Source organism: Herpailurus yagouaroundi, unplaced genomic scaffold (genome assembly GCF_014898765.1).
Source record: "Herpailurus yagouaroundi ecotype Mexico unplaced genomic scaffold, PumYag 163, whole genome shotgun sequence".
In the NCBI taxonomy this organism is placed as follows: Eukaryota; Metazoa; Chordata; class Mammalia; order Carnivora; family Felidae; genus Herpailurus; species Herpailurus yagouaroundi.
The window spans coordinates 65,387,691-65,406,013 of NW_024412404.1; the positions used below are offsets into that span (position 1 = coordinate 65,387,691).

General features: G+C 53.8%; 1 protein-coding gene across 11 annotated transcripts in view; it reads right to left on the reverse strand.

Moving 5' to 3' along the window:
* The window catches only part of EBF3 (EBF transcription factor 3), a 115,412-nt gene that overhangs the window by 61,572 nt on the left and 35,517 nt on the right, over positions 1 to 18,323 (reverse strand). For 9 of the 11 annotated variants that reach the window (XM_040486792.1, XM_040486794.1, XM_040486804.1 and 6 more), the window contains exon 1: positions 12,599 to 12,756. The exons of the other annotated variants lie outside the window; for them this stretch is intronic. In XM_040486792.1, coding sequence (XP_040342726.1) covers positions 12,599 to 12,741 — 143 coding nt within the window. In that variant the 5' untranslated portion in view covers positions 12,742 to 12,756. Of the gene's footprint in view, positions 1 to 12,598; positions 12,757 to 18,323 lie in introns of those variants that run through there. 11 annotated transcript variants of the gene reach the window in all.

Below are 18,323 nucleotides of genomic sequence, written 5' to 3' on the forward strand. Positions count from 1 at the left end.
TCCGTGGTCCCCCCCCCCCCCCCGGACGCCCAGGAGCCGCGGCACCTCCTCGCCAGCAGCCCGGCCGCGGCCGCCGCCACTTCTGCGTGTCTATTAATTTTCCGTCCTCGGATAACGGATAGCCTCGAGTAAGGAGAAAACATTTTCGGCGTCTGATCTGTAAAAAGTTCCTCAGACAGATTTTCCACATGGCTACACGTCACAGTGCAGGGAGCAACATGTGTTCATTGTCTCTCGTTCAGTATCTGTCACTGTCGGCTCCTGCCTCCTCGCAACCTTGAATTGGAGCTTCTTATCAGCAGTGCGTCAGAAATCCGCGCTGCCTTCTCCTCCTTGTTTAATCTTTTATTAAGAGCTACATTGTGCGCTTCTGATAGCAAACGTCCTCCACCCCATCATTCATAAACTGAGTCCGCGTCAGTGAGGTGGGGACTCGGCGAAATCGGCTGCCAATGAAAACGTCTTAAATTTTCTCAACAGTCTGCTGGCATTTCTGGATGCCAACCGAGTGCCACAAAGCCCCATGACGTGTGTCGGGACGGGTGGCAGCGTGAGCGAGGTGTGCCCCTCTCGGCCCCGGCCTCCCAACGGACTCCGCGGCGGGAGGACGGGGCCCGGGCCATCCCCAGCACCCCCGGGACGGCTGGGCGACTCCAAGCGGGCGAAAAGAACCGCCAACCGCTTGGTTAAAACACAGATAAATAAAACCCTCTCGACGTGCACCGCGGAGGCAGCGGTGGCTTGCAAGGGAGACCCAGGAGGACGTGGACGGATTCCCCGGTTCCTGCCCAGGACAGACCACAGCCGGAGGAAGGAGTGAGACGGGGCGTCCCAGGGGCCCCTCCTCAGGGTGCGAGCGCGTGGCGGGGCCACGGGAAAGGACGGGAGGCCTCAGCGCCACGTGAACAAAATTGAAGGCAAACGTGGGGGAGCAGTTCCCACGCGGAATCCGGTCTTCTGTGTGCACCCGATCCTCTGCAGCAACTGTCATGTTATTTCACTCTGCTTCTGATTGATGTTTTAGTCTGAGCTGTCATTAGTTAAATTAATTTTCTCTCAAAGACAGTGGAATAAGGTCCACAAAGGCAAATCTTAGGAGACTGTAAAAATAGACCATAATTTGGAGGAAATTCAGATGTGTTCCCTGCTCTAGTCGCCACTGCAGAGAAACACGTTAATTTGATATGAATTCCTCAAGAGAAACTTTAAATTAACTTAGATTTAGCTGTGTTTGAGGGATAGCAATTCAAAGCAACAAAATAAAATACTATTTGCTGACTCTGGTGTTTCTATGTTCATGCTTCTATATGTTCCTTTTTATTTTGTGCTCAGGCTAAATAAATGCCAATATTCACCTTGAAAGAGTCATCATAAAGTAACTCCCTTGGGATATAAAAATATACTTCCCTCATCTTCCATCCAAACAGTGTCAGATGAAGTTAAAAGACCTGGTAAATGTGCTAAAATCTGCTTATGTGAATTATTTTTTTCCAGGATAACTGAACAGCCATCACCTGAGCTGTCAGGATGCAAACAGAAACGCAGGCTGTTTCATAACCCGAGAGTGGGGCACCGATTTTGAGGGGCGGGAGGTGGGGGGACAGCTGGGGAGAGGCATGGCCGATGGTCGGGGGCCGGGCGGGGGTGGGGGGGGGGTACACAAAGGCGCAAATGCACCAATACTGCAATAGTCAGAACCAGAGAGGTCCTTGGAGACGTCTGGTCCAGCCCCCAGGGATGTGAAAGCTTGGCCAGGCTGGGCGCCCCATCTGATCTCAAAGGGCCTCCGGCTCTTATCGCTTTAAAGAAGTTTTACAAACTCACAAATACACCCAGATTGGCTGTCCTATGTTTGTGCTTCGCACCTGTGAGCTTTCACAGGGGGTGTGGCGTGTGTGTTACTCTGAGTTTCCCTGCTCATGATTGCTCCTGAAAGCTCGATTCACAGGATTGGCTCCCGTTAGCCATAGGATGGCCACCTCTGAGTGGGAGTGAGGCCACACCTGGGACCCCCTCGGGTCAGGGTGACTGAGCTCACCGAGGCCCTAAGGCAAACCTGGAGGTTTGGGGAGCTACGGAAGGCACACACACCAACCCGACACCCACGAGGGCCAAGTTCCAGGACCAGGTGGCCAACAAGACCACACATCACCCAACACCCACGTGGGCCGAGTTCAAGGGGGAGCAAGAGCTGTGCCTAATTCTTTGGGCTGGGAAGTCTCCTCGTGGTACGCCCTCCAGTAAGAACCATTCTCCAGTGTAGGAGGCTCTTGACATCTAAATAAGTGGGTCCTTCCAGGTCATACAGTCAAGTACATCTGGAGTGTCTCATCCAAGTGGCTGTGGCCCTCTTCACTGGGAACAAGCCAGAGGCTGCTAACACACAGCTGACATTTTCACATGACTTACCGCCACTCCAGCAATGTCATAATTATGACGCGTAAACTTACCCTGTTTATTTGCAGGCTGGAGGAATGCATGATTGTTTATTTTTATTACAAATATTGATGGTAACTCACAGGCATTTACTTCATTGCCATTTCAAGTGAAATTGCCCATCATAAAATATCTCTAGAATTCTGATCCTGATTAGCGTCCTGAGCTGGTCCAGGGTGCGATCCTCCCATTTGTCTTAATTTTATTCTGCTCTCCTTAACTGCACACACCACTTCAGGAATATCTGGAATTTTGTTTTAATTGTACAGCTTTCAACTCGCGCCACATTTCTCTTTGTGTTGAAAGCATCCTGGTGATTTATCCTCATTATTGTGTAAATAGGTTTCGGCAGTTCTCAGTAAATAAAACAAAGACTGACAGGAGGAGAAGAGGGAATTTGCTTTCCTACCAATTAGAGTAGCCTTAGGCAGTACTTTTAAGAGGAGATAAATCCTGCAAATCACTAAAATGATCCTGTCACATGCACCAAATATTAAAATCGCACAGCGGCGCCCTCGGTACAGTTTGCTCTGGTTTAATGAGTTGGGGTGGGCACAGTTGGGGACCCTTGACTGACAGCCGAGCTCACGCCCAAACACGGCTCCCCAACCAGCGTGGCCAGATGGAAAATCACAGTCTCACAATCCAGTGGAAGACGCAGCTTTTCAGCTAACAAATATTCTCAAAGGTCTCTGCACCCCTACCTGTAAAATCCTTCCCACCCCGCCCCCACCCCCGTGATAAGTGCAAACTCCACATTAGCCGAAGCTCGGCCTTTAATGCCCACACATCCATCAACAAAATCTGTAGTCAACGCCGATTAAGGGAGCAACCTGTTAACTCCTTTGCGGAAGTTCGGGGGAAACCAAGTTCACTTAATCTGGTATCACACTCAGTCCCCTACGACAGTGCACTAGTGAGGGCTCCCCTACAACTAGTTAGCGGGGGAGACATCAGAGACTGCCGGACATTTGTTTTTTTATTATGGTTTATACCTTCCTTTTTTTTTTTTAATGTTTTATTTATTTTTGAGAGAGAGAGAGACAGAGTGCAAGCGGGGGAAGGGCAGAGAGAGAGAGAGAGAGACACAGAATCCCAAGCAGGCTCCAGGCTCCGAGCTGTCAGCACAGAGCCCAACACGGGGCTCGAACCCACGAACCGTGAGATCATGACCTGAGCTGAAGTCGATGCTTAACCGACTGAGCCACCCGGGCGCCCCTACTGTCTCCAGCTTTGCAGTTAAAACGGTCAACTCAGCTCCGAGGGCTGCAAGCTCAGGGGTGCCACCAACGCTTTCATGAGACTCACGAGGTAGTCTTGACCGAGTCCAGGGTAAGGTGGGGAGGAATTGGGCGTGCAGCCTTCCCTCACACGGCCCTTTGGGCTACGGAGCCCTGGTGCACTCTACAGGGAGCCACATCTGTAAGGAACAGTTTATAATGAAGCCGTAATGGCCAACAAGATGTTCATCATGGAACCCAGAGCTGTGGAAAGCCCCCGGGACAGACAGCGTGACGGGGAGACCCAGTGTTTCATCTTTTTCAATAACTACCTTTACTCTCCTTACCATGGTCAGGTCTTACCTGGTGACAGTCAACGCTTGGTACATTGAGCAATGACCGTTAGCTTGTTAGAGCGTTTTTGTGGGAGGCTTTATGACGGTGTAAGTAACTGTATGACGAGAACTCCCATAACCGAGGACCCTGGGTCAGGAACGCATTAAAACAAAACAAGGCACACAGCGCCAACCGGGGCTGGAGGAGATGCCAGAGCAGGGTGAGGCAGAGCCAGGCCAGAGTCCTCCCTCCCCACCAGCGGCCCCTGCCCTGCACGTGGGCTGAACCAGACCCCGAAAACGCGGGCCCCGTCTGAACAGTGGGGTCCACATGGGACTCGGGAAGAACTGGAAAGGCCAGGTGATCCTCCATGAACTCCTCACCATCATCTTCTAGGACACAGGCTGAAAACCCGTGTCCTGAGTCACAGAAGCGGCACAACCAATGCAGAAGAGCTTTGACCGAGGCGGGGAGGCGCTTGCCCATTTCCTCCACAGCTCAGCCCTCGGCCTCCAGCTGAGGCCCCATCCCGCAGGCTTGTCCACAGGCTGAGCGTGACCTCGTGCCGGCCATCGCAAGGGGCTCCACTGCAGCCTCTGATGCAAGGGCTATCCCAAAACCATAAGGTCAACTTCCAAGGTCATTACTTTTGTATGCAGGTGTTGGGAAGGCCCGTGGTGCCCAGGCCCCCGGAAGAGCTTCCCTTGGGAGGGGGGATCAGACTGTTAGTATTTGGTAGCCGTGGTTATTTTTTTCCCTTCTTTTTTTTTCACTCACATATCCATCTAACCATTCCACAAACGGGCGCTCTGGGCCAAATTCTGTGAATAAACAGATGAAAAAGACAGCAGCTCATCCTCACCAAGTTCAGGCTCAACCCCATGAAACAATGTCAAATCGTCAAGGGTCGAACCTAGTCTATGTAGAAATGTGTTACAGAGATTCCGGTGCCTTGTTTAAGAGCGTTCACCAGGCTGCTTCCCAACGGCTCCTCCGATGGATAAATACGCACAAACTGAGGGAGCGGCAGGAGAGCTGGAGGGTGTGGCGTTCAGGGACAGCTGAGTCCATGTCCTTGCCAGTGCTCCGAGAGTCGCCTCCTGCCGTCATGGGGAGGCCATGGGTAGCAGGAGGGCCCAGGGATTACGTTTAGTGGAATCTTAGCTGCTGTCAAGGATGTCCTGGGAACCACAGCATTGTGTTGCTGGGAGAGGACTCTGACCTCAAGTTCAAACCCAAAGAGAGAAACAGAGGCAGAGACAGAAGCAGTGAGGTGACCGGCCAGCTAGGTCCCTGCCTCCTTTCCTCTGCACTCTCTGCCCCCAAAGTCCTGCCTACGGTTCCCAAGGGCACCCCAGCGAAGTCTCCGCTACCGTCAGAAGAGGGGGGTCACACAGCTCAGGGCCAGAACACAACATCTCCCTTAGTTATTGAGGGATTTGGGCAATCAGCTTTTTCCTCCTTGAATTCATGCCCTTCCCCAGCCCGTCTCTGAGGGTGCACCCGCCCTGACCTTCACAGTCCAGGCCGCTGAAGCCCGCGGTGCCCCTGCACTGCCCCAGACCTCCCCGGGCATCTCTCCCGGCGCTTTCTGTCCTGTATTCGTCTTCCGCTACCTGCAAACACACCAAGGGATGTGAGGGTTGTAGATCTGGAGACAGATGGACGGACAGATGCTGATCTAGCTATCGATACACAGACATAAATAGATGTATTTACCTGTGTAGACCTATAACCTGTCCAGATACTATTTTCTACCTCTATCTCTATGTAGATCTGAGGATAGATATGTCTCTGTGCCCATCTATCCATCATTCAGAGCAAGAACAGTATTTTAACCACCTTGCCTCAAACTAATAGATCTTCAATAAATATTTCCTGAATGAATACGTGTAATTAGTTGTTCCTGAAGGAAGAGAACTCCGCAAATAGCTTCCTATACTGCACCTGTCACATTTCCACTGAGTAGGGAACAGCCACAAGTTAATGATACCGACACATTCCTGAAGAAAAACCAGACTCATCCACAAGATGAGGATCCCACCACCACGTAAGTGAGACAGAAAGAGCAAGTCTGTGCCTCCCGGGGTGAATTCATCCCCCGCAGGACAGCGCCCTCTGGGATGACACCTGAGACCCCATCGTCTTCCAGGCCCTGTACTTCAGCTGATTTGGGGCTGGAGCCTGGGGAGAGGGTAGTAGCTCTGTGTTGGCCTTGGTGACAACCAGAGGGCCACCGTGGGACCCCAGAGCGCGCCATCCAGTGTGGTGGTCACGGCCATGTGTGGCCCCTGAGCAGGACTACGGGGCCGGTCCAAGGGGCTGCGGAAGGGTCCGATGCGTGCCAAATTTCCAAACTTAGCAATGAACATTTCGAATGGTTCAATCATTTTTTTTTAATTTTTTTTTAACGTTTATTTATTTTTGAGACAGAGAGAGACAGAGCATGAGCGGGGGAGGGGCAGAGAGAGAGGGAGACACAGAATCGGAAACAGGCTCCAGGCTCCGAGCCATCAGCCCAGAGCCTGACGCGGGGCCCGAACTCACGGACCGCGAGATCGTGACCTGAGCTGAAGTCGGATGCTCAACCGACTGAGCCACCCAGGCGCCCCTAGAATGGTTCAATAATTTCTCATGTTGGCCACATAATGAAATGACAGTCTCCTGGATCTACTGAGGTAAATTAAAAAATATGAAAATTATCGCACTTGCTTCTTTTTACTCTGTTAACGTGGTGACCAGAGAACTTAAAATGGCATCTGTGGCTTGCACTGCAGAGGGGGCAGCCTTCCCCCAGGGAGCCAATCCTGGCCTGGCCTCACACTTCCAGCAGGACGCGAGAGGAAGGGGAGTCTTGAGGATGGCTCATCCCTGGAGGATGGGACCCCGCCCACCCTGCCACCCCTCGAGACCACGCAGCTCCGTGAGAACGAGGGCGCAGGCCTGAGACCCCGGGAGGCCTCCGGAGCCCCCCAGAACCGGACTCGCCTACACCCCCGTGTGGGGGGCTCCCTCCAGGAGCGACAGGAGCACCGCCAGCCGCCCCCGCAGGTCGGGCCCCCGAGGCGGTATTTGTTTCATTAATGCAATGCTCAGACACTCCAGCACTGCTTACATTCGAGAGTGATTCCGAAAGTGATTTCCACAATATGATTTACATACTAGCCGAGTGTAAATTTAGAATAATTTGGCCTGAACGGTCCTTGCTAAAATAGATGGCCACAAGAAAAGAACGGCGAATAAAAGCAGCTTTACTCAGAATCTAAGCAATTTGCTGGTGAACACACGCAGCATTTCCCCAGATTATAATTTACACTGTATTAACTGTCAAGAGTGCTTTTGAGAAATATAGATAACAATTCAGATGCAATCGATAGGGAGTGACAGTTGATTTTAAAGCTTAATGCAAGACAAGAAAGAAATGACTGGGCATCAGCTCTGGAAGAATAAATTTGTTTTGTATTTGATTTTTGTGTTAAATTTATTACTGCCAAGAAGAGCTCCTTTCAATGATATTAAGAACAAGATTGTGAAATTGCAACATGCCCGTCTCCCACGGTTTTCTGAGCATTTCCAGCAGACATAGGCTGCCCTGCTCGGTACTGGGTACAGAGCGCGCTCGGCCTCCGCGGCTCCTCCGAGCCTGCGCCCCTGTGCCCCGGGCGGGGTCCCCCGTGGGCAGCCCTCCCTGGGGAGGACCGGCCGGCCCCGGGGGCTCTGAAGTGGCCTCCGCGGCAGGCTCCTTCCGAGGGACGGCTCACACTCCACCATTCCCGCGAGCAGAGTCCGGCGAAAACAAAAATCTGAAAAAACGCCAGGCCGACGCTCGATTGATTGCGAAGCGTCGGTGTGTCCTCCTCATAGTCAATAGAAGCTTTTCTTCAATTCTGTCAAAACGTCCAGGGTCTATAATGTTAGGGTTTGATGTTCCTTCCGTGCCATACCGCGAGAAACTTCCTTGACAAATACCAGGGAAAGAAATTTCCCTTTGGCCCAACTCTATTACACTCCGCGTTCTCTCTCCCTCCAGCTGGGGTGGCCGCGCGCAGCCCGGACGCTCAGAAACCCACCGGCGCGGCCAGAGATGAAATGATGCAAGTTGCCACAGTTCAAACTTATCCATACTTCTCACTTATGACATGATTGATTTTCCTTCAGAGCGCCCAGATACGGGATTGTCTTCCTTCTCTTTTCACTGTGGAAACGGCTAATGTATACAGCCGTGGCCTGCCAGAGAGGGGAAGCAGTTGACGTGCAGAAGAACAACTCAAATGAATACGGATGAAATTTGAAAGTGCAATTTTCCATCTGTCAATCACCTTTCAAAGGGACCCGTGAACCGCCAATCGGGAGACCCCTGGCGAGGGCGTCCCCACTGGCGGCTCTCCATGCAACGGGGCCCTCGGCCTCATTAATCAAGATATTAGCTGCTGATCAAAGTTTCGCACAGGTGCGGGGCACCGACTCACGTGGCTCCGGGAATATTTCATCCCGTTTCTCTCCGCGTTATTGATAATTTATATTTTGAATTAAAACGAATGGTCTCCTCCTAAACAGAATTTGATTAGGTGACGACAAAATCTATTTCGCTCACTCTGGTGACGGTGTGAGGCAGGTCCCCTCCCTGGGCTGCCTCAGAAGGGAATGTGAGGTGCTCCCGAATTAATAATGGATGGTCACCCCAACCCTTCCTGGCCGCAGCACCAAGATGCCTCGAAATACAGCCAATTAGGGTTTATTTAATTATTAAGGTTGAATAAATAACAGCGAAACATGTTAAAAATCTTTCCGTTTCAGTCAATCATAATAAAAAATTAATGAGACTGGATAGAGAGCCATAAAAACTGATAGACTGCGATCGTGAATTATAAATTGGTATTGATTTTTTCCTTTGCAATAACACTCCCAGGTAATCGTATGTTGTCACATGTAAAGTGCACTTTCCTGGTTGAGACTAATATTAACTATCAAATATAGATGAGACGGAGGCATTTATGACACTTCAGATTTCACAAACAAAAAGCAAAAAATACAATCTGTGGAATAATGGCAATGCCGAGCAGAGAATCCTAGGGTGTTTATGGGAGCCGGCCGGGACCCCACTGAGCCGTGAATTCATAAGATACGGATACCTTATTCTTCTCCTGCCATTTCTCCTCTGATATGTTACCTTGTTAGTATCACTAAGAAAAGCATAAATATTTTTTATTATTTGTGAGGCTCATCCTGTCTTGCTTAATAGACAGGCCACATGGAGTTAAAGCCATATTATATGACCTGGTGCAGAAGTGATCATTCAAAAACCCAAAGCACATATTTTATACCGCCTGGCTTTATTAATTCTAAGCCCCCAAGAAATAGCGGGAGGATTTTCCAGCTTTCTGTTTATTGAAGTAACATGGAAACAAATAAGGCATTTCCCTAGGCTAGCTCAGATAAAGTGGACAATTACTATTGGCATTCCACATGTAAATATTTAACACTTCACAGCTAGTTTGCACCTAAATACCCATTAGATGTTGCTACAAGCCTGGACACCATTTCCCAGCAGAGCTACATGGGCCGTCCTGGGCAATGGCTATTGGATTAGGGCGAACACAAATCTCGTTGTAAATAGCGCTGGGAGGGACTCGGCCTGGACAAGAGGGGATGTACCTGAACGGGTGGCTTCCTTGAGTGACACAAACCAACTTCTCCAGGAAAACTCAGACAAAGCCAGTATTGGCAAGGCCACCGCCGCTGGCCCGGCTAATTGATAACCCGTTGCTGTAGTTCGTTAGTGGTGTTGATCAGATTTCCCCTCGTTTGGGGGAAAACATAGAGGAGATATTGCGGACGAGGGCCAGCTATGAGCACATGTGGCCGTCTGTCTGGGCTCCTCCGTCCCCACCTCCCGGCCACGCTGCCTGGTCTGGGACGGACGCTGAAAGGCACAGCAGCACCACCCTTTTGGGGCCAAGTACACGGTGTGCAATCAATACACAAGACGCACCAGCCAACTGCTGGGAAACTCTAAAAGCAACGTACTGCCTCTTTAAGTAACTTCTTTAGATAAAACTGAAGTATATTTTTTATGTAGTCCGAGTTTAGAACGTGGACATGACGTGCCCACCCTGATTTTTAACACTGCTTGCCAGGGTTTTCTGTTTCAGTCAAAGGGATTCCGCCCCTTTGCAGGCACTTGGGACGTGGGGAAGGGGGTGGGGGCGGGGTAGGATTCCTCAACCTACAGGGTGGCTCTTTCATCCATCCTCCTTTCCAGGACTGGAAAAAGCCCTTCCTGGAATGCTACGCACCCCCACGTGGCAGCCCTGGACAGACGCGGCTGGGTATTTGGGGACCAGCTCTGCTCTGGTCTCTCCTGCACGTAAGCCCATCCCATGTCCAGGGGCAAGGAGAGCCCGAGCCTCTCGCCGTCAGACCAGCGGCTCCTTTCCAGACGCCCTCAAACTGCAACGACACCAGTGACCATCGTCGGCGATCATCACCTGTCAGGCTCCGGCCGGCCCTGCTGTCCCAAGAGCAGCCGCCTCTCCACCATTTCCCTTGTGAGCTCAGAGAAGGAGGTGACCTTCCCCAGAAAGAGAAGCCACTGGCAGGGGCAGACAGATGGTCACCCTGGCTCTCCTTAGAGGCCATGGCCTCCCACTACCCTGGCCCGGACGGCAGCCAAGCCTTAGCAATCAGCCCAGGAACAACTCTGATAAAGTCTGGAATCCAGCGCACCTTGGAATGCTACCCCACGCTAGACCCCCGCCCATACCCCACCCAAGGCTGTGCACCCCCCGCACTGGCCACGGACCCTCCGTGGACACCATCGGGGGCCAGGGGCCCACGTGTCCAACGGCAGCCCCAAGTCCTTGGCAGGGGTCCCACCCGAGCGGGGGCACCCACCCCAGGGCTCTCAGGCTCTGAGAGCCCAGCTCCCAACCTTCCCTCACCACAGTGACCTCCACACTCTGGAAACAATTACTCCTGGAAGGCCTGTCAATATCATTATTTTTACAAGAAATCAATACGCCTCACAAAGTTAATGGGGGATTCAGGCAGGGAGCGTTTACCTCCTCACTGTCAGGGCTCAGCTCCACTCGCACCGATGACAGACCCGCCGACACCCAGCAGACAGTAAGCAGGCGTGGACAGGAGGCCGGCCGCCGCGGGCAGGCGTGGGGGCCTCCAGCTTGCCACGCTAACGAGCCTGCCCAGGGCCGGGGTCTGCAGAGCAGACACCCCAGAGCTCTGCGTGTGGGGACAAGCACAGGGAGCCAACAAGGCCGGGCACCCCCGTAAAGGGATTACTTGACAGTTTCCTTAAGCACAGACTGTGTAAACACCCGAGTCCCCTAGGCCAGCACAGGGCCTGGAAGAATTAACAGCATCCATTACTTCTAACAAAAGAGACGCCTTCCCCCCCCCCACCCCCCCGCCACACCCATCATGTATTTTACAGGGAAAAAAATTGAGTAAAATAAAATCACTCACATATATACACATACATACACACGTGTGCACATATGTTCAAAAATCTGCAAACCAAGTCAGAAAGGACTACATTTACCATCCTAAAATCTAAACTGGAAGGGTCCAGAGAGCCCTCCCCTACCACCAACTTGCCAGACATTCATCAAATCTCAGTGAAAACATCTTAATACCTCAGAACCTAGTTTTGTCTTCAAAGCCAATGGTTTTGCCCACTGCTCCTGCTCCTGGTGCACCCCCATGGTCCCCCGCCTCCCCTACACCTCCCTGCGAGCTGCAGTCATGTGATGTCAGCAACAGAGACATCCAGGTACAGACTTCACTGTGCTCTACTCCACGCAGAGACGCGGGCCTAAGAGCACGCTGGACCCAGGTCCCCTGCTGAGCTGCAAGCCTATGCACGGGCCCTGCCACTGCGTGATCACATGGCCAAGGTGGGGGTTCACAGCTGCTTTCTTCCTGATGCAACTCAGCACACCCACACCCGCCAGGCACAGGTGCAGCTAGGACAAGACCGCTGACCGGGAAGGGGGGTAAGATTTGCCACACAGAACTGGGCTCAGAGGCTCAGGACCCAGCACCAGCCTCTGAGACACCATCACAAGCTCATCATCCACAGGCCACTCCCCAGCCCACGGCCCCGGGGAATGGGATCCCCCAGAGAGCCGGGCAGAGCACGCCCTGCGCCCGCACCAAACGTGGCGATGACCACGGCCACAGTGCGCTTGGGCCTCCAGCCCCAGGACTGGAATCCTGGCCGAGTCAGAGGGACGCACCTGTGGCCCTTCCCGGGCCAGCAGTTAGCAGAAGGAGAACAAAAAACTCCCTGCTGTTGCAGAGCTGGCTTAGAGCGCTGTCCTCAGGGCACCCGACTGACCCTTTCTCCCTAGACCGGGTTCTGGCTGCTCTTCACAGCCCTGCTTGGCCCCATCAGCCTCCCATGATCCATCAACAGCGCCTTGAAAATCTCCACGCCCATCCAGGGACCCGAGCCGGGGAGTAGCATCAACTGGGCCCCCTGGAAAAGTCGTCCGCCTCCCCCAGTGTGGAGGGTCCAGAGAGGAGGGACAGGGGTGAAGCAGGGCAGGATGGCGGGGTTCACACCAGAGCAGAGAGAGACAGCAAACCTGTTGTTCAGAACCAAGAAGGCCAAAAGCCCGGCAGCAAAGACGCAGGGAGTCAGCTTCCACAGTGGATTTGGGGAAACAGTGACCACTGGCTCCGAGAAAGCCAGGCCCAGACAGACCTGCAGACACCTCCTCACGCACATGCAGGACAGCCCTGCTGGCCTCAAGGGGGCTTTGCGAACAAAGAGACAGGGGCGGCTGGCACGGGAGTTTCAGGAGGGCCCCGCTGGGGACACACGCTCGTGGCCCTTCCTGGACTCGTGTTCACGTGATCTCGGCGCACGCGGACTCACGAGGCCCGCCACGCCGGACTCACGAGGCCCGCCGCGCCGCCTCCCCTTGAAAGCAATGTGGCCACACGAGAGGGGGTGTCGCCGCCACAGGTCTGCTAGAGGATCGGACCCACTGCTCAGAAAGCCCACCACAAAGTGCAAATGGGGGCGGGGGAGGGCGGTCCTCATGCACCAAGAATTTCAACTATGCGGGGCCTCTTCCTGTGCATGGGACCCACCCTCCACTCTGCGGCTCCAAAGCAGAGAAACGCCCAGGCCCGACTCTGAGAAGCGGGCTCCAGAACCCTAGGAGCCTCTGTGAACCTCCTCTCCCCGCTATCAACAGTTTGGAATTTACGCTGGCCCTTTACATCATTACCCGGCTCTTCACAGCTTTTTAGGGCCTTAATGCAAACCATATGCAGGACTGCCTGCTCGCCAAGCCAAGCCGCTGGCAGCTGCCTTCCGATTGGCTCCTGCAGGATGGGAAATAGAGGTCTCAGAGGGGAAAAAACAACAAACAGATCTCTTGTCTACAAAGCAGAACTCAAAACATTTTTCATGCATTCTGGGCTTCTCTAGAAGCAGCAGGCTGTTTAAAAAAATACCTGGCCCAAATTGAGCATTTGCCTGACATGATGGAAAAGTGAGTGCTATTTTCTGTTATATTGCCCCTATTCTACATCGACAAGAATATATTTTTTCCCTGTTCCCAACTGATTTCACAGCAGTGAACTCCGTTTATGAATTATCTGACACATTTCTTGCAATTCTTCTGACAACAGTGCTCAGTGGAAATTTCAAGGCCCCTCTCTTCTGACAAGTAGAAATATCAATATTTGAATAAATTGTGGATTTTAAACTTCTCACTCTGATGCGCCACGGCGAGGAAGACTGAATTCTTCTTTTACTGGGTCTAATCCCCCTGAGCCTCGGGAAGAAATCTGTATGCAGCGTTTCATTACAAGACAGGAGTACTGAGTGACATCTGAAACACACATCTAAGTCGACCTGATGAAGTTTACTTCCTTCCAACAACAAACAGCAGCTTTGTATTATTCCCCCTTCTTCGGCAAGAGCGGCACGAGCGTGGCGTCTGAGCAAAAAGCCGAAATGTTGATTCACAAATTGACAGGCCAATCTTTAAACAAATGTGTTTCTTGGGGGGAGAAGGCATCTTTGTTCGCGCTAAGCATTTTTCTTGTGCCTGACAGAAACATTCCGGCCTGATTAGAAGGCACTTGTTAGGTCCGTCACAGACACTCTGGCCCCACGTTTTAACAAGCGTGCAAAGAAAACAGCATAAAGATAACAAAACATTGTCATTACCGTCTCCGGGCGTCTCCGTGCGCCTTTTAACACCTGCGCACGTTTTCTCCAGCAGCTCACGCGCAGTCACACGCACGGCACCAGGCGGGGCCCTGAGTGAGGGGCGTTCTGTGCTAACGGGGCTGACGGGCTGTGGGGAGCGGGCAGGTCCGCAGCATCCCCTTCTTTGGGGACCCCATAGGGGTCCCAAGCAATATGATGACTGGCCTGTAGGTTCCAAGGAACGGCCGGCGGAGCCCTATCTCCGAGGGGGTCCTCAGGCCTTGAGACAGCAACCCCCAAGCTCCGCCAGCACCACGGCGCCCCGGAAACGTACTCCTCGTGAAGGCAAACGAGATACGAGCCCGAGGAGGAGCCTGGGTTCTCTGGGGATGCCGAGAAGGGTGGGCCACCACCTGTGAGGGCGGCTGTGGGGCCCATGGGGCGTGGGGGTGCCGGCTGGGAGCGGGGCGGCTCCGGAACCCCCGGCCACACTGCCCGGCTCGCAGCCCTCCGACCGCCTCAGTTTCCCCTTCCGCCCAAGGGGAAGGCCAGGCCCACCTTTCGGGTCAATTCGCACACAGCCGGGACTCACCGAGGGCTGGCCGCCACTGTCACATCTAAATCCTGGATTTTCTTTCCCAGAAAGCTTAAGCCGGAGCATTTCCAGCCAAACCCTTTATTCATTAATCTCATTTCTGTCCTTCATGGAAATTCCACCAGAGAACTCTGGATTTATCCTCACGCTTTCTCATCTTATGGACTGCCAGACCAGGCCGGGCCGTTGGAGCGCGCACAGCTAGTCTCACAAAAAACACTCCTGCCATTGGGCAGTCCGAGGGTCCCAAGGCAAAAAAAAAAAAAAAAAAAAAAACCACATCCATCCCAGGGGAGTGGAGGCTCCTCGAAGGGCCCGGTAGCCCCAGGGCTCAGGGAGCCGAGGCCTGCCCGTGCCATCGCCACACCCCACTCTGCACCCACGCCTGGCTCCACCGAGCACGAGGCGGACAGCCGATCACAGCGTGCACAAAGAGCATCTGGGACTGCCCCTGGCGGAGGGGTGGCGCTGGGTGTGGATGTGCCTCGAGGCCTCTGGGAGGGGGCTGCCTGGCCCGCTTCCCGACAGCCGGGCACAGGAGAAGGCGGGGGAGCTCTGCCCTGCACCTCGGCCCTGTTAGCAGACAGCGTCCCGTGCCTGGTGCTCTCTAAACACCAGACACTGACGCAGCCACAGAGCAGAAACAGATACTCAAGCAGTGAAAAACCTGGAGAGCCCCTGAAGAAATGAAAACTGCTGTGGCAGGACATGGTGGGTGCTGTTGCCCAGAAGTCCCCAGGGGTGCGGGCATCTCTTGTGGGTGCGTTCTCCCTGGGGCTCGGGAGGGGCTGGGTCCGCCCAAACAGGGTCTCCACGTACCCTCAGCCAAGGTGCTGAAGTGAAGGCCTAACGCAAACAGAGACCCTCTCCCTTGGTCCCCAAAGGCAGGGGCAGCCCAGCAGGGAGGTCCCCTGGGCACACCTCGTCCATCTAAAGGGCAGGAGAAGGTACCTACACTGGCCTTCGCTGTGCTGGGCACCCTGCTGGGAGATTCCCGAGTGGGGGGCCTGGACGGAGGCCACCAACTGACCCCAGCCTCCACCCATCAGGTCCAGACCACCCCTCCTGGGTGTACATGAGGGGACGTCACACAAAGGGGGGGCAGGACCAAGCAGGAAGGAAAAGTGAAGCAAAACCCTCTCTCAGTCACTGGAACGTCACATCAGGTCTGGGAAAGGCAGTGGCTGGACACCGAGAGGGCATGACGGTAGAAGGAGCCCAGAGACCGGGGCGGGGGTTCTATCTGTGCACCTGTGAATGGGGACAGCCCCCACAGGCCCGTTAGAGCACCCGGAAGGACAGCCACAGTCCACGCCCGGCACTGCAGGGCCCTAAGCAGCTGTCTGCTGCCCGCCATCTGCCTGAAAAGGGCAGGGGTGCCTCCTCCCCTGGGTCAGTTCTAGCCTCATCAACAGAACTGGGGCAGAGGGAGGGAGAGAGAGGAGAGAAAACGAGACGCTCATTTATCCAGTCAACAAATATTCACGGATGCCTGCCACGGGGCGCCAGGAGCTCCGTGAGTCTCTGTACCAGGAGGCCTCATTTCAGCAGAGGGGCCCAGGACCCAGCGCCCGGCCGGGGAGCGGGGACCACCCCACGATGGCTGGAGAGTCATCTTCTTGGCATCTCGGACAGGAAAGGGGGGACAGTGGGTGGGCGCACGCCCGGGATAACCCATAGGAGCCGGGTGCAGCTTGGACGCCGTCCGGGAGCCGGCTGGTATGAGGTGCGACGTTGCATGGAGCCAGTCCTAACGAGCGAGCGCCCAGACGCCCACGCTGGGAAAATACCAGCAGCCAAGACGGCGGAAAAGCTGTGCCCACAGATGGCCAAGCATTTGGAGGGAAGCACAATATTTTATCTAAATATCCAAATGCAAATACATTATCGCACAACACCACACACACACCCACCTGAAAATGCCCACTTGTGTTTTCCTGTGTTTTCTAGAAACTGGGCTTGTGTTAGGTTCTCAGATGAAGGCAGAGAGGAAGGGGCCAGCGGCGGCCTCCACCCTCCAGAGCGCGGCCCCTCCTGGAGCGGAGGGAGCGGCCGCTGAGGAGATGCCTTCCGGAAGCCCATGCACGTATCTCCTAATTAAGAAATCAGGATTCTCTCCACATAACGAGTCACGAGCATTATCATTTTTCAGACCGCGCTGGTGAGGTCCAGGGAATGAGAAGCAGCGAGTCTGAGAAATGCCACGGAGGCAGCACAGGGCCTAGGCAAGGCCACCCCCGATGCTTTTCCCTGTAAGAGGTGGAAAGTGTGTTTAGAAAACCAGGGTCAGGGGGGTGCCTGGGAGGGGTAAGTCGGCAGAGTGTCCAACTCCAGCTCAGGTCATGATCTCGCAGTTTGTGGGTTCAAGACCCACGTCGGGCTCTGTGCTGACAGTGCAGAGCCTGCTTGGGATTCTCTCTCTCCCTCCCACTCTCTCTGCCCCTCCCCTTCTCTCTCTCTAAAAAAAACAAATGTTAAAAAAATTTTTTAAAAGGGAAAAGAAAAAGAAAAACACGGTCAGGAGTGAGAAGGCCCCGGTCCGACTTCCACTGCACTTCACCAGCTACGTGGCCCTGGACGTTCCCTCGGTAAGCCTCAGTCTCCACATCTTTAAAATGGGAATAACCTCTCCTGTCTGCTGCCTCTTAGAGTTCATTAAGAATTAGGTGAGGTAATATACAGAAAATGCTTTGTAATTCAATACAGTGTGGCCGTAAGAATCTAATCTTGAAGTGCCTTGCAAGGACACAAGAATTACCAGTGCAGGTCATGCTGTGCTGTTTGGGCCATTAGGCACACAGCCCCCTCGAGATGGACATGTTCCACCAAGAAGGGCTCAGCGCTGGGGGGGTGGGGAGGGGTCAGCCACAGCCCAGGGGCCCACGGAGCACAGTCAAGTGCCAGGGAGGCTGACGAGGATGGTGACACCCCAAATTCTGGGCACAGTTCAGGACCTGGCCGCAGGGGCCCCAATCATAAAACAGCTGGTTAACCTGGGGGTATCCCCTGAACTCACAAGGCTCCTGCTTGTTCCAGGACCCAAGGGCCACATTGGGGACAGAAGTCAATTCAGCCCAAGGGGGTCCTTCACTGAGGCCACATGAGCAGGGGCCAGGACAGCTGAAGGGAGAGCTTCCTGCCACAGGCACAGCCCCTCCAGCAGGGAATCTGGGGGACACAAGTGAAGGCCTGGCGACCCCAAGGTCATGTCCAGACCCGAGCCTCCAAAATGTCAGATAAAAGTATCCAGAAATCCCAGGAGGAAGAGAGACCCATTCACAAGAAGTACAACTGATTTGCAAAGACCAAGCCCAGAGCCCTTGGCTGCTCTGCAGCTCATACTTGATGTGGGGTGCACACCACGTGTCCGTCATATTCAACATGGGTGCACACATCACGTGTCCATCATACTCGATGTGGGATGTGGGGGGCACCCCATGTGTCCATCATACTTGACATGGGACATGCACCATGCATCCATCATACTCGACGTGGGGGGACACCATGCGTCCATCATACTCGACGTGGGACGCGCACCATGCGTCCA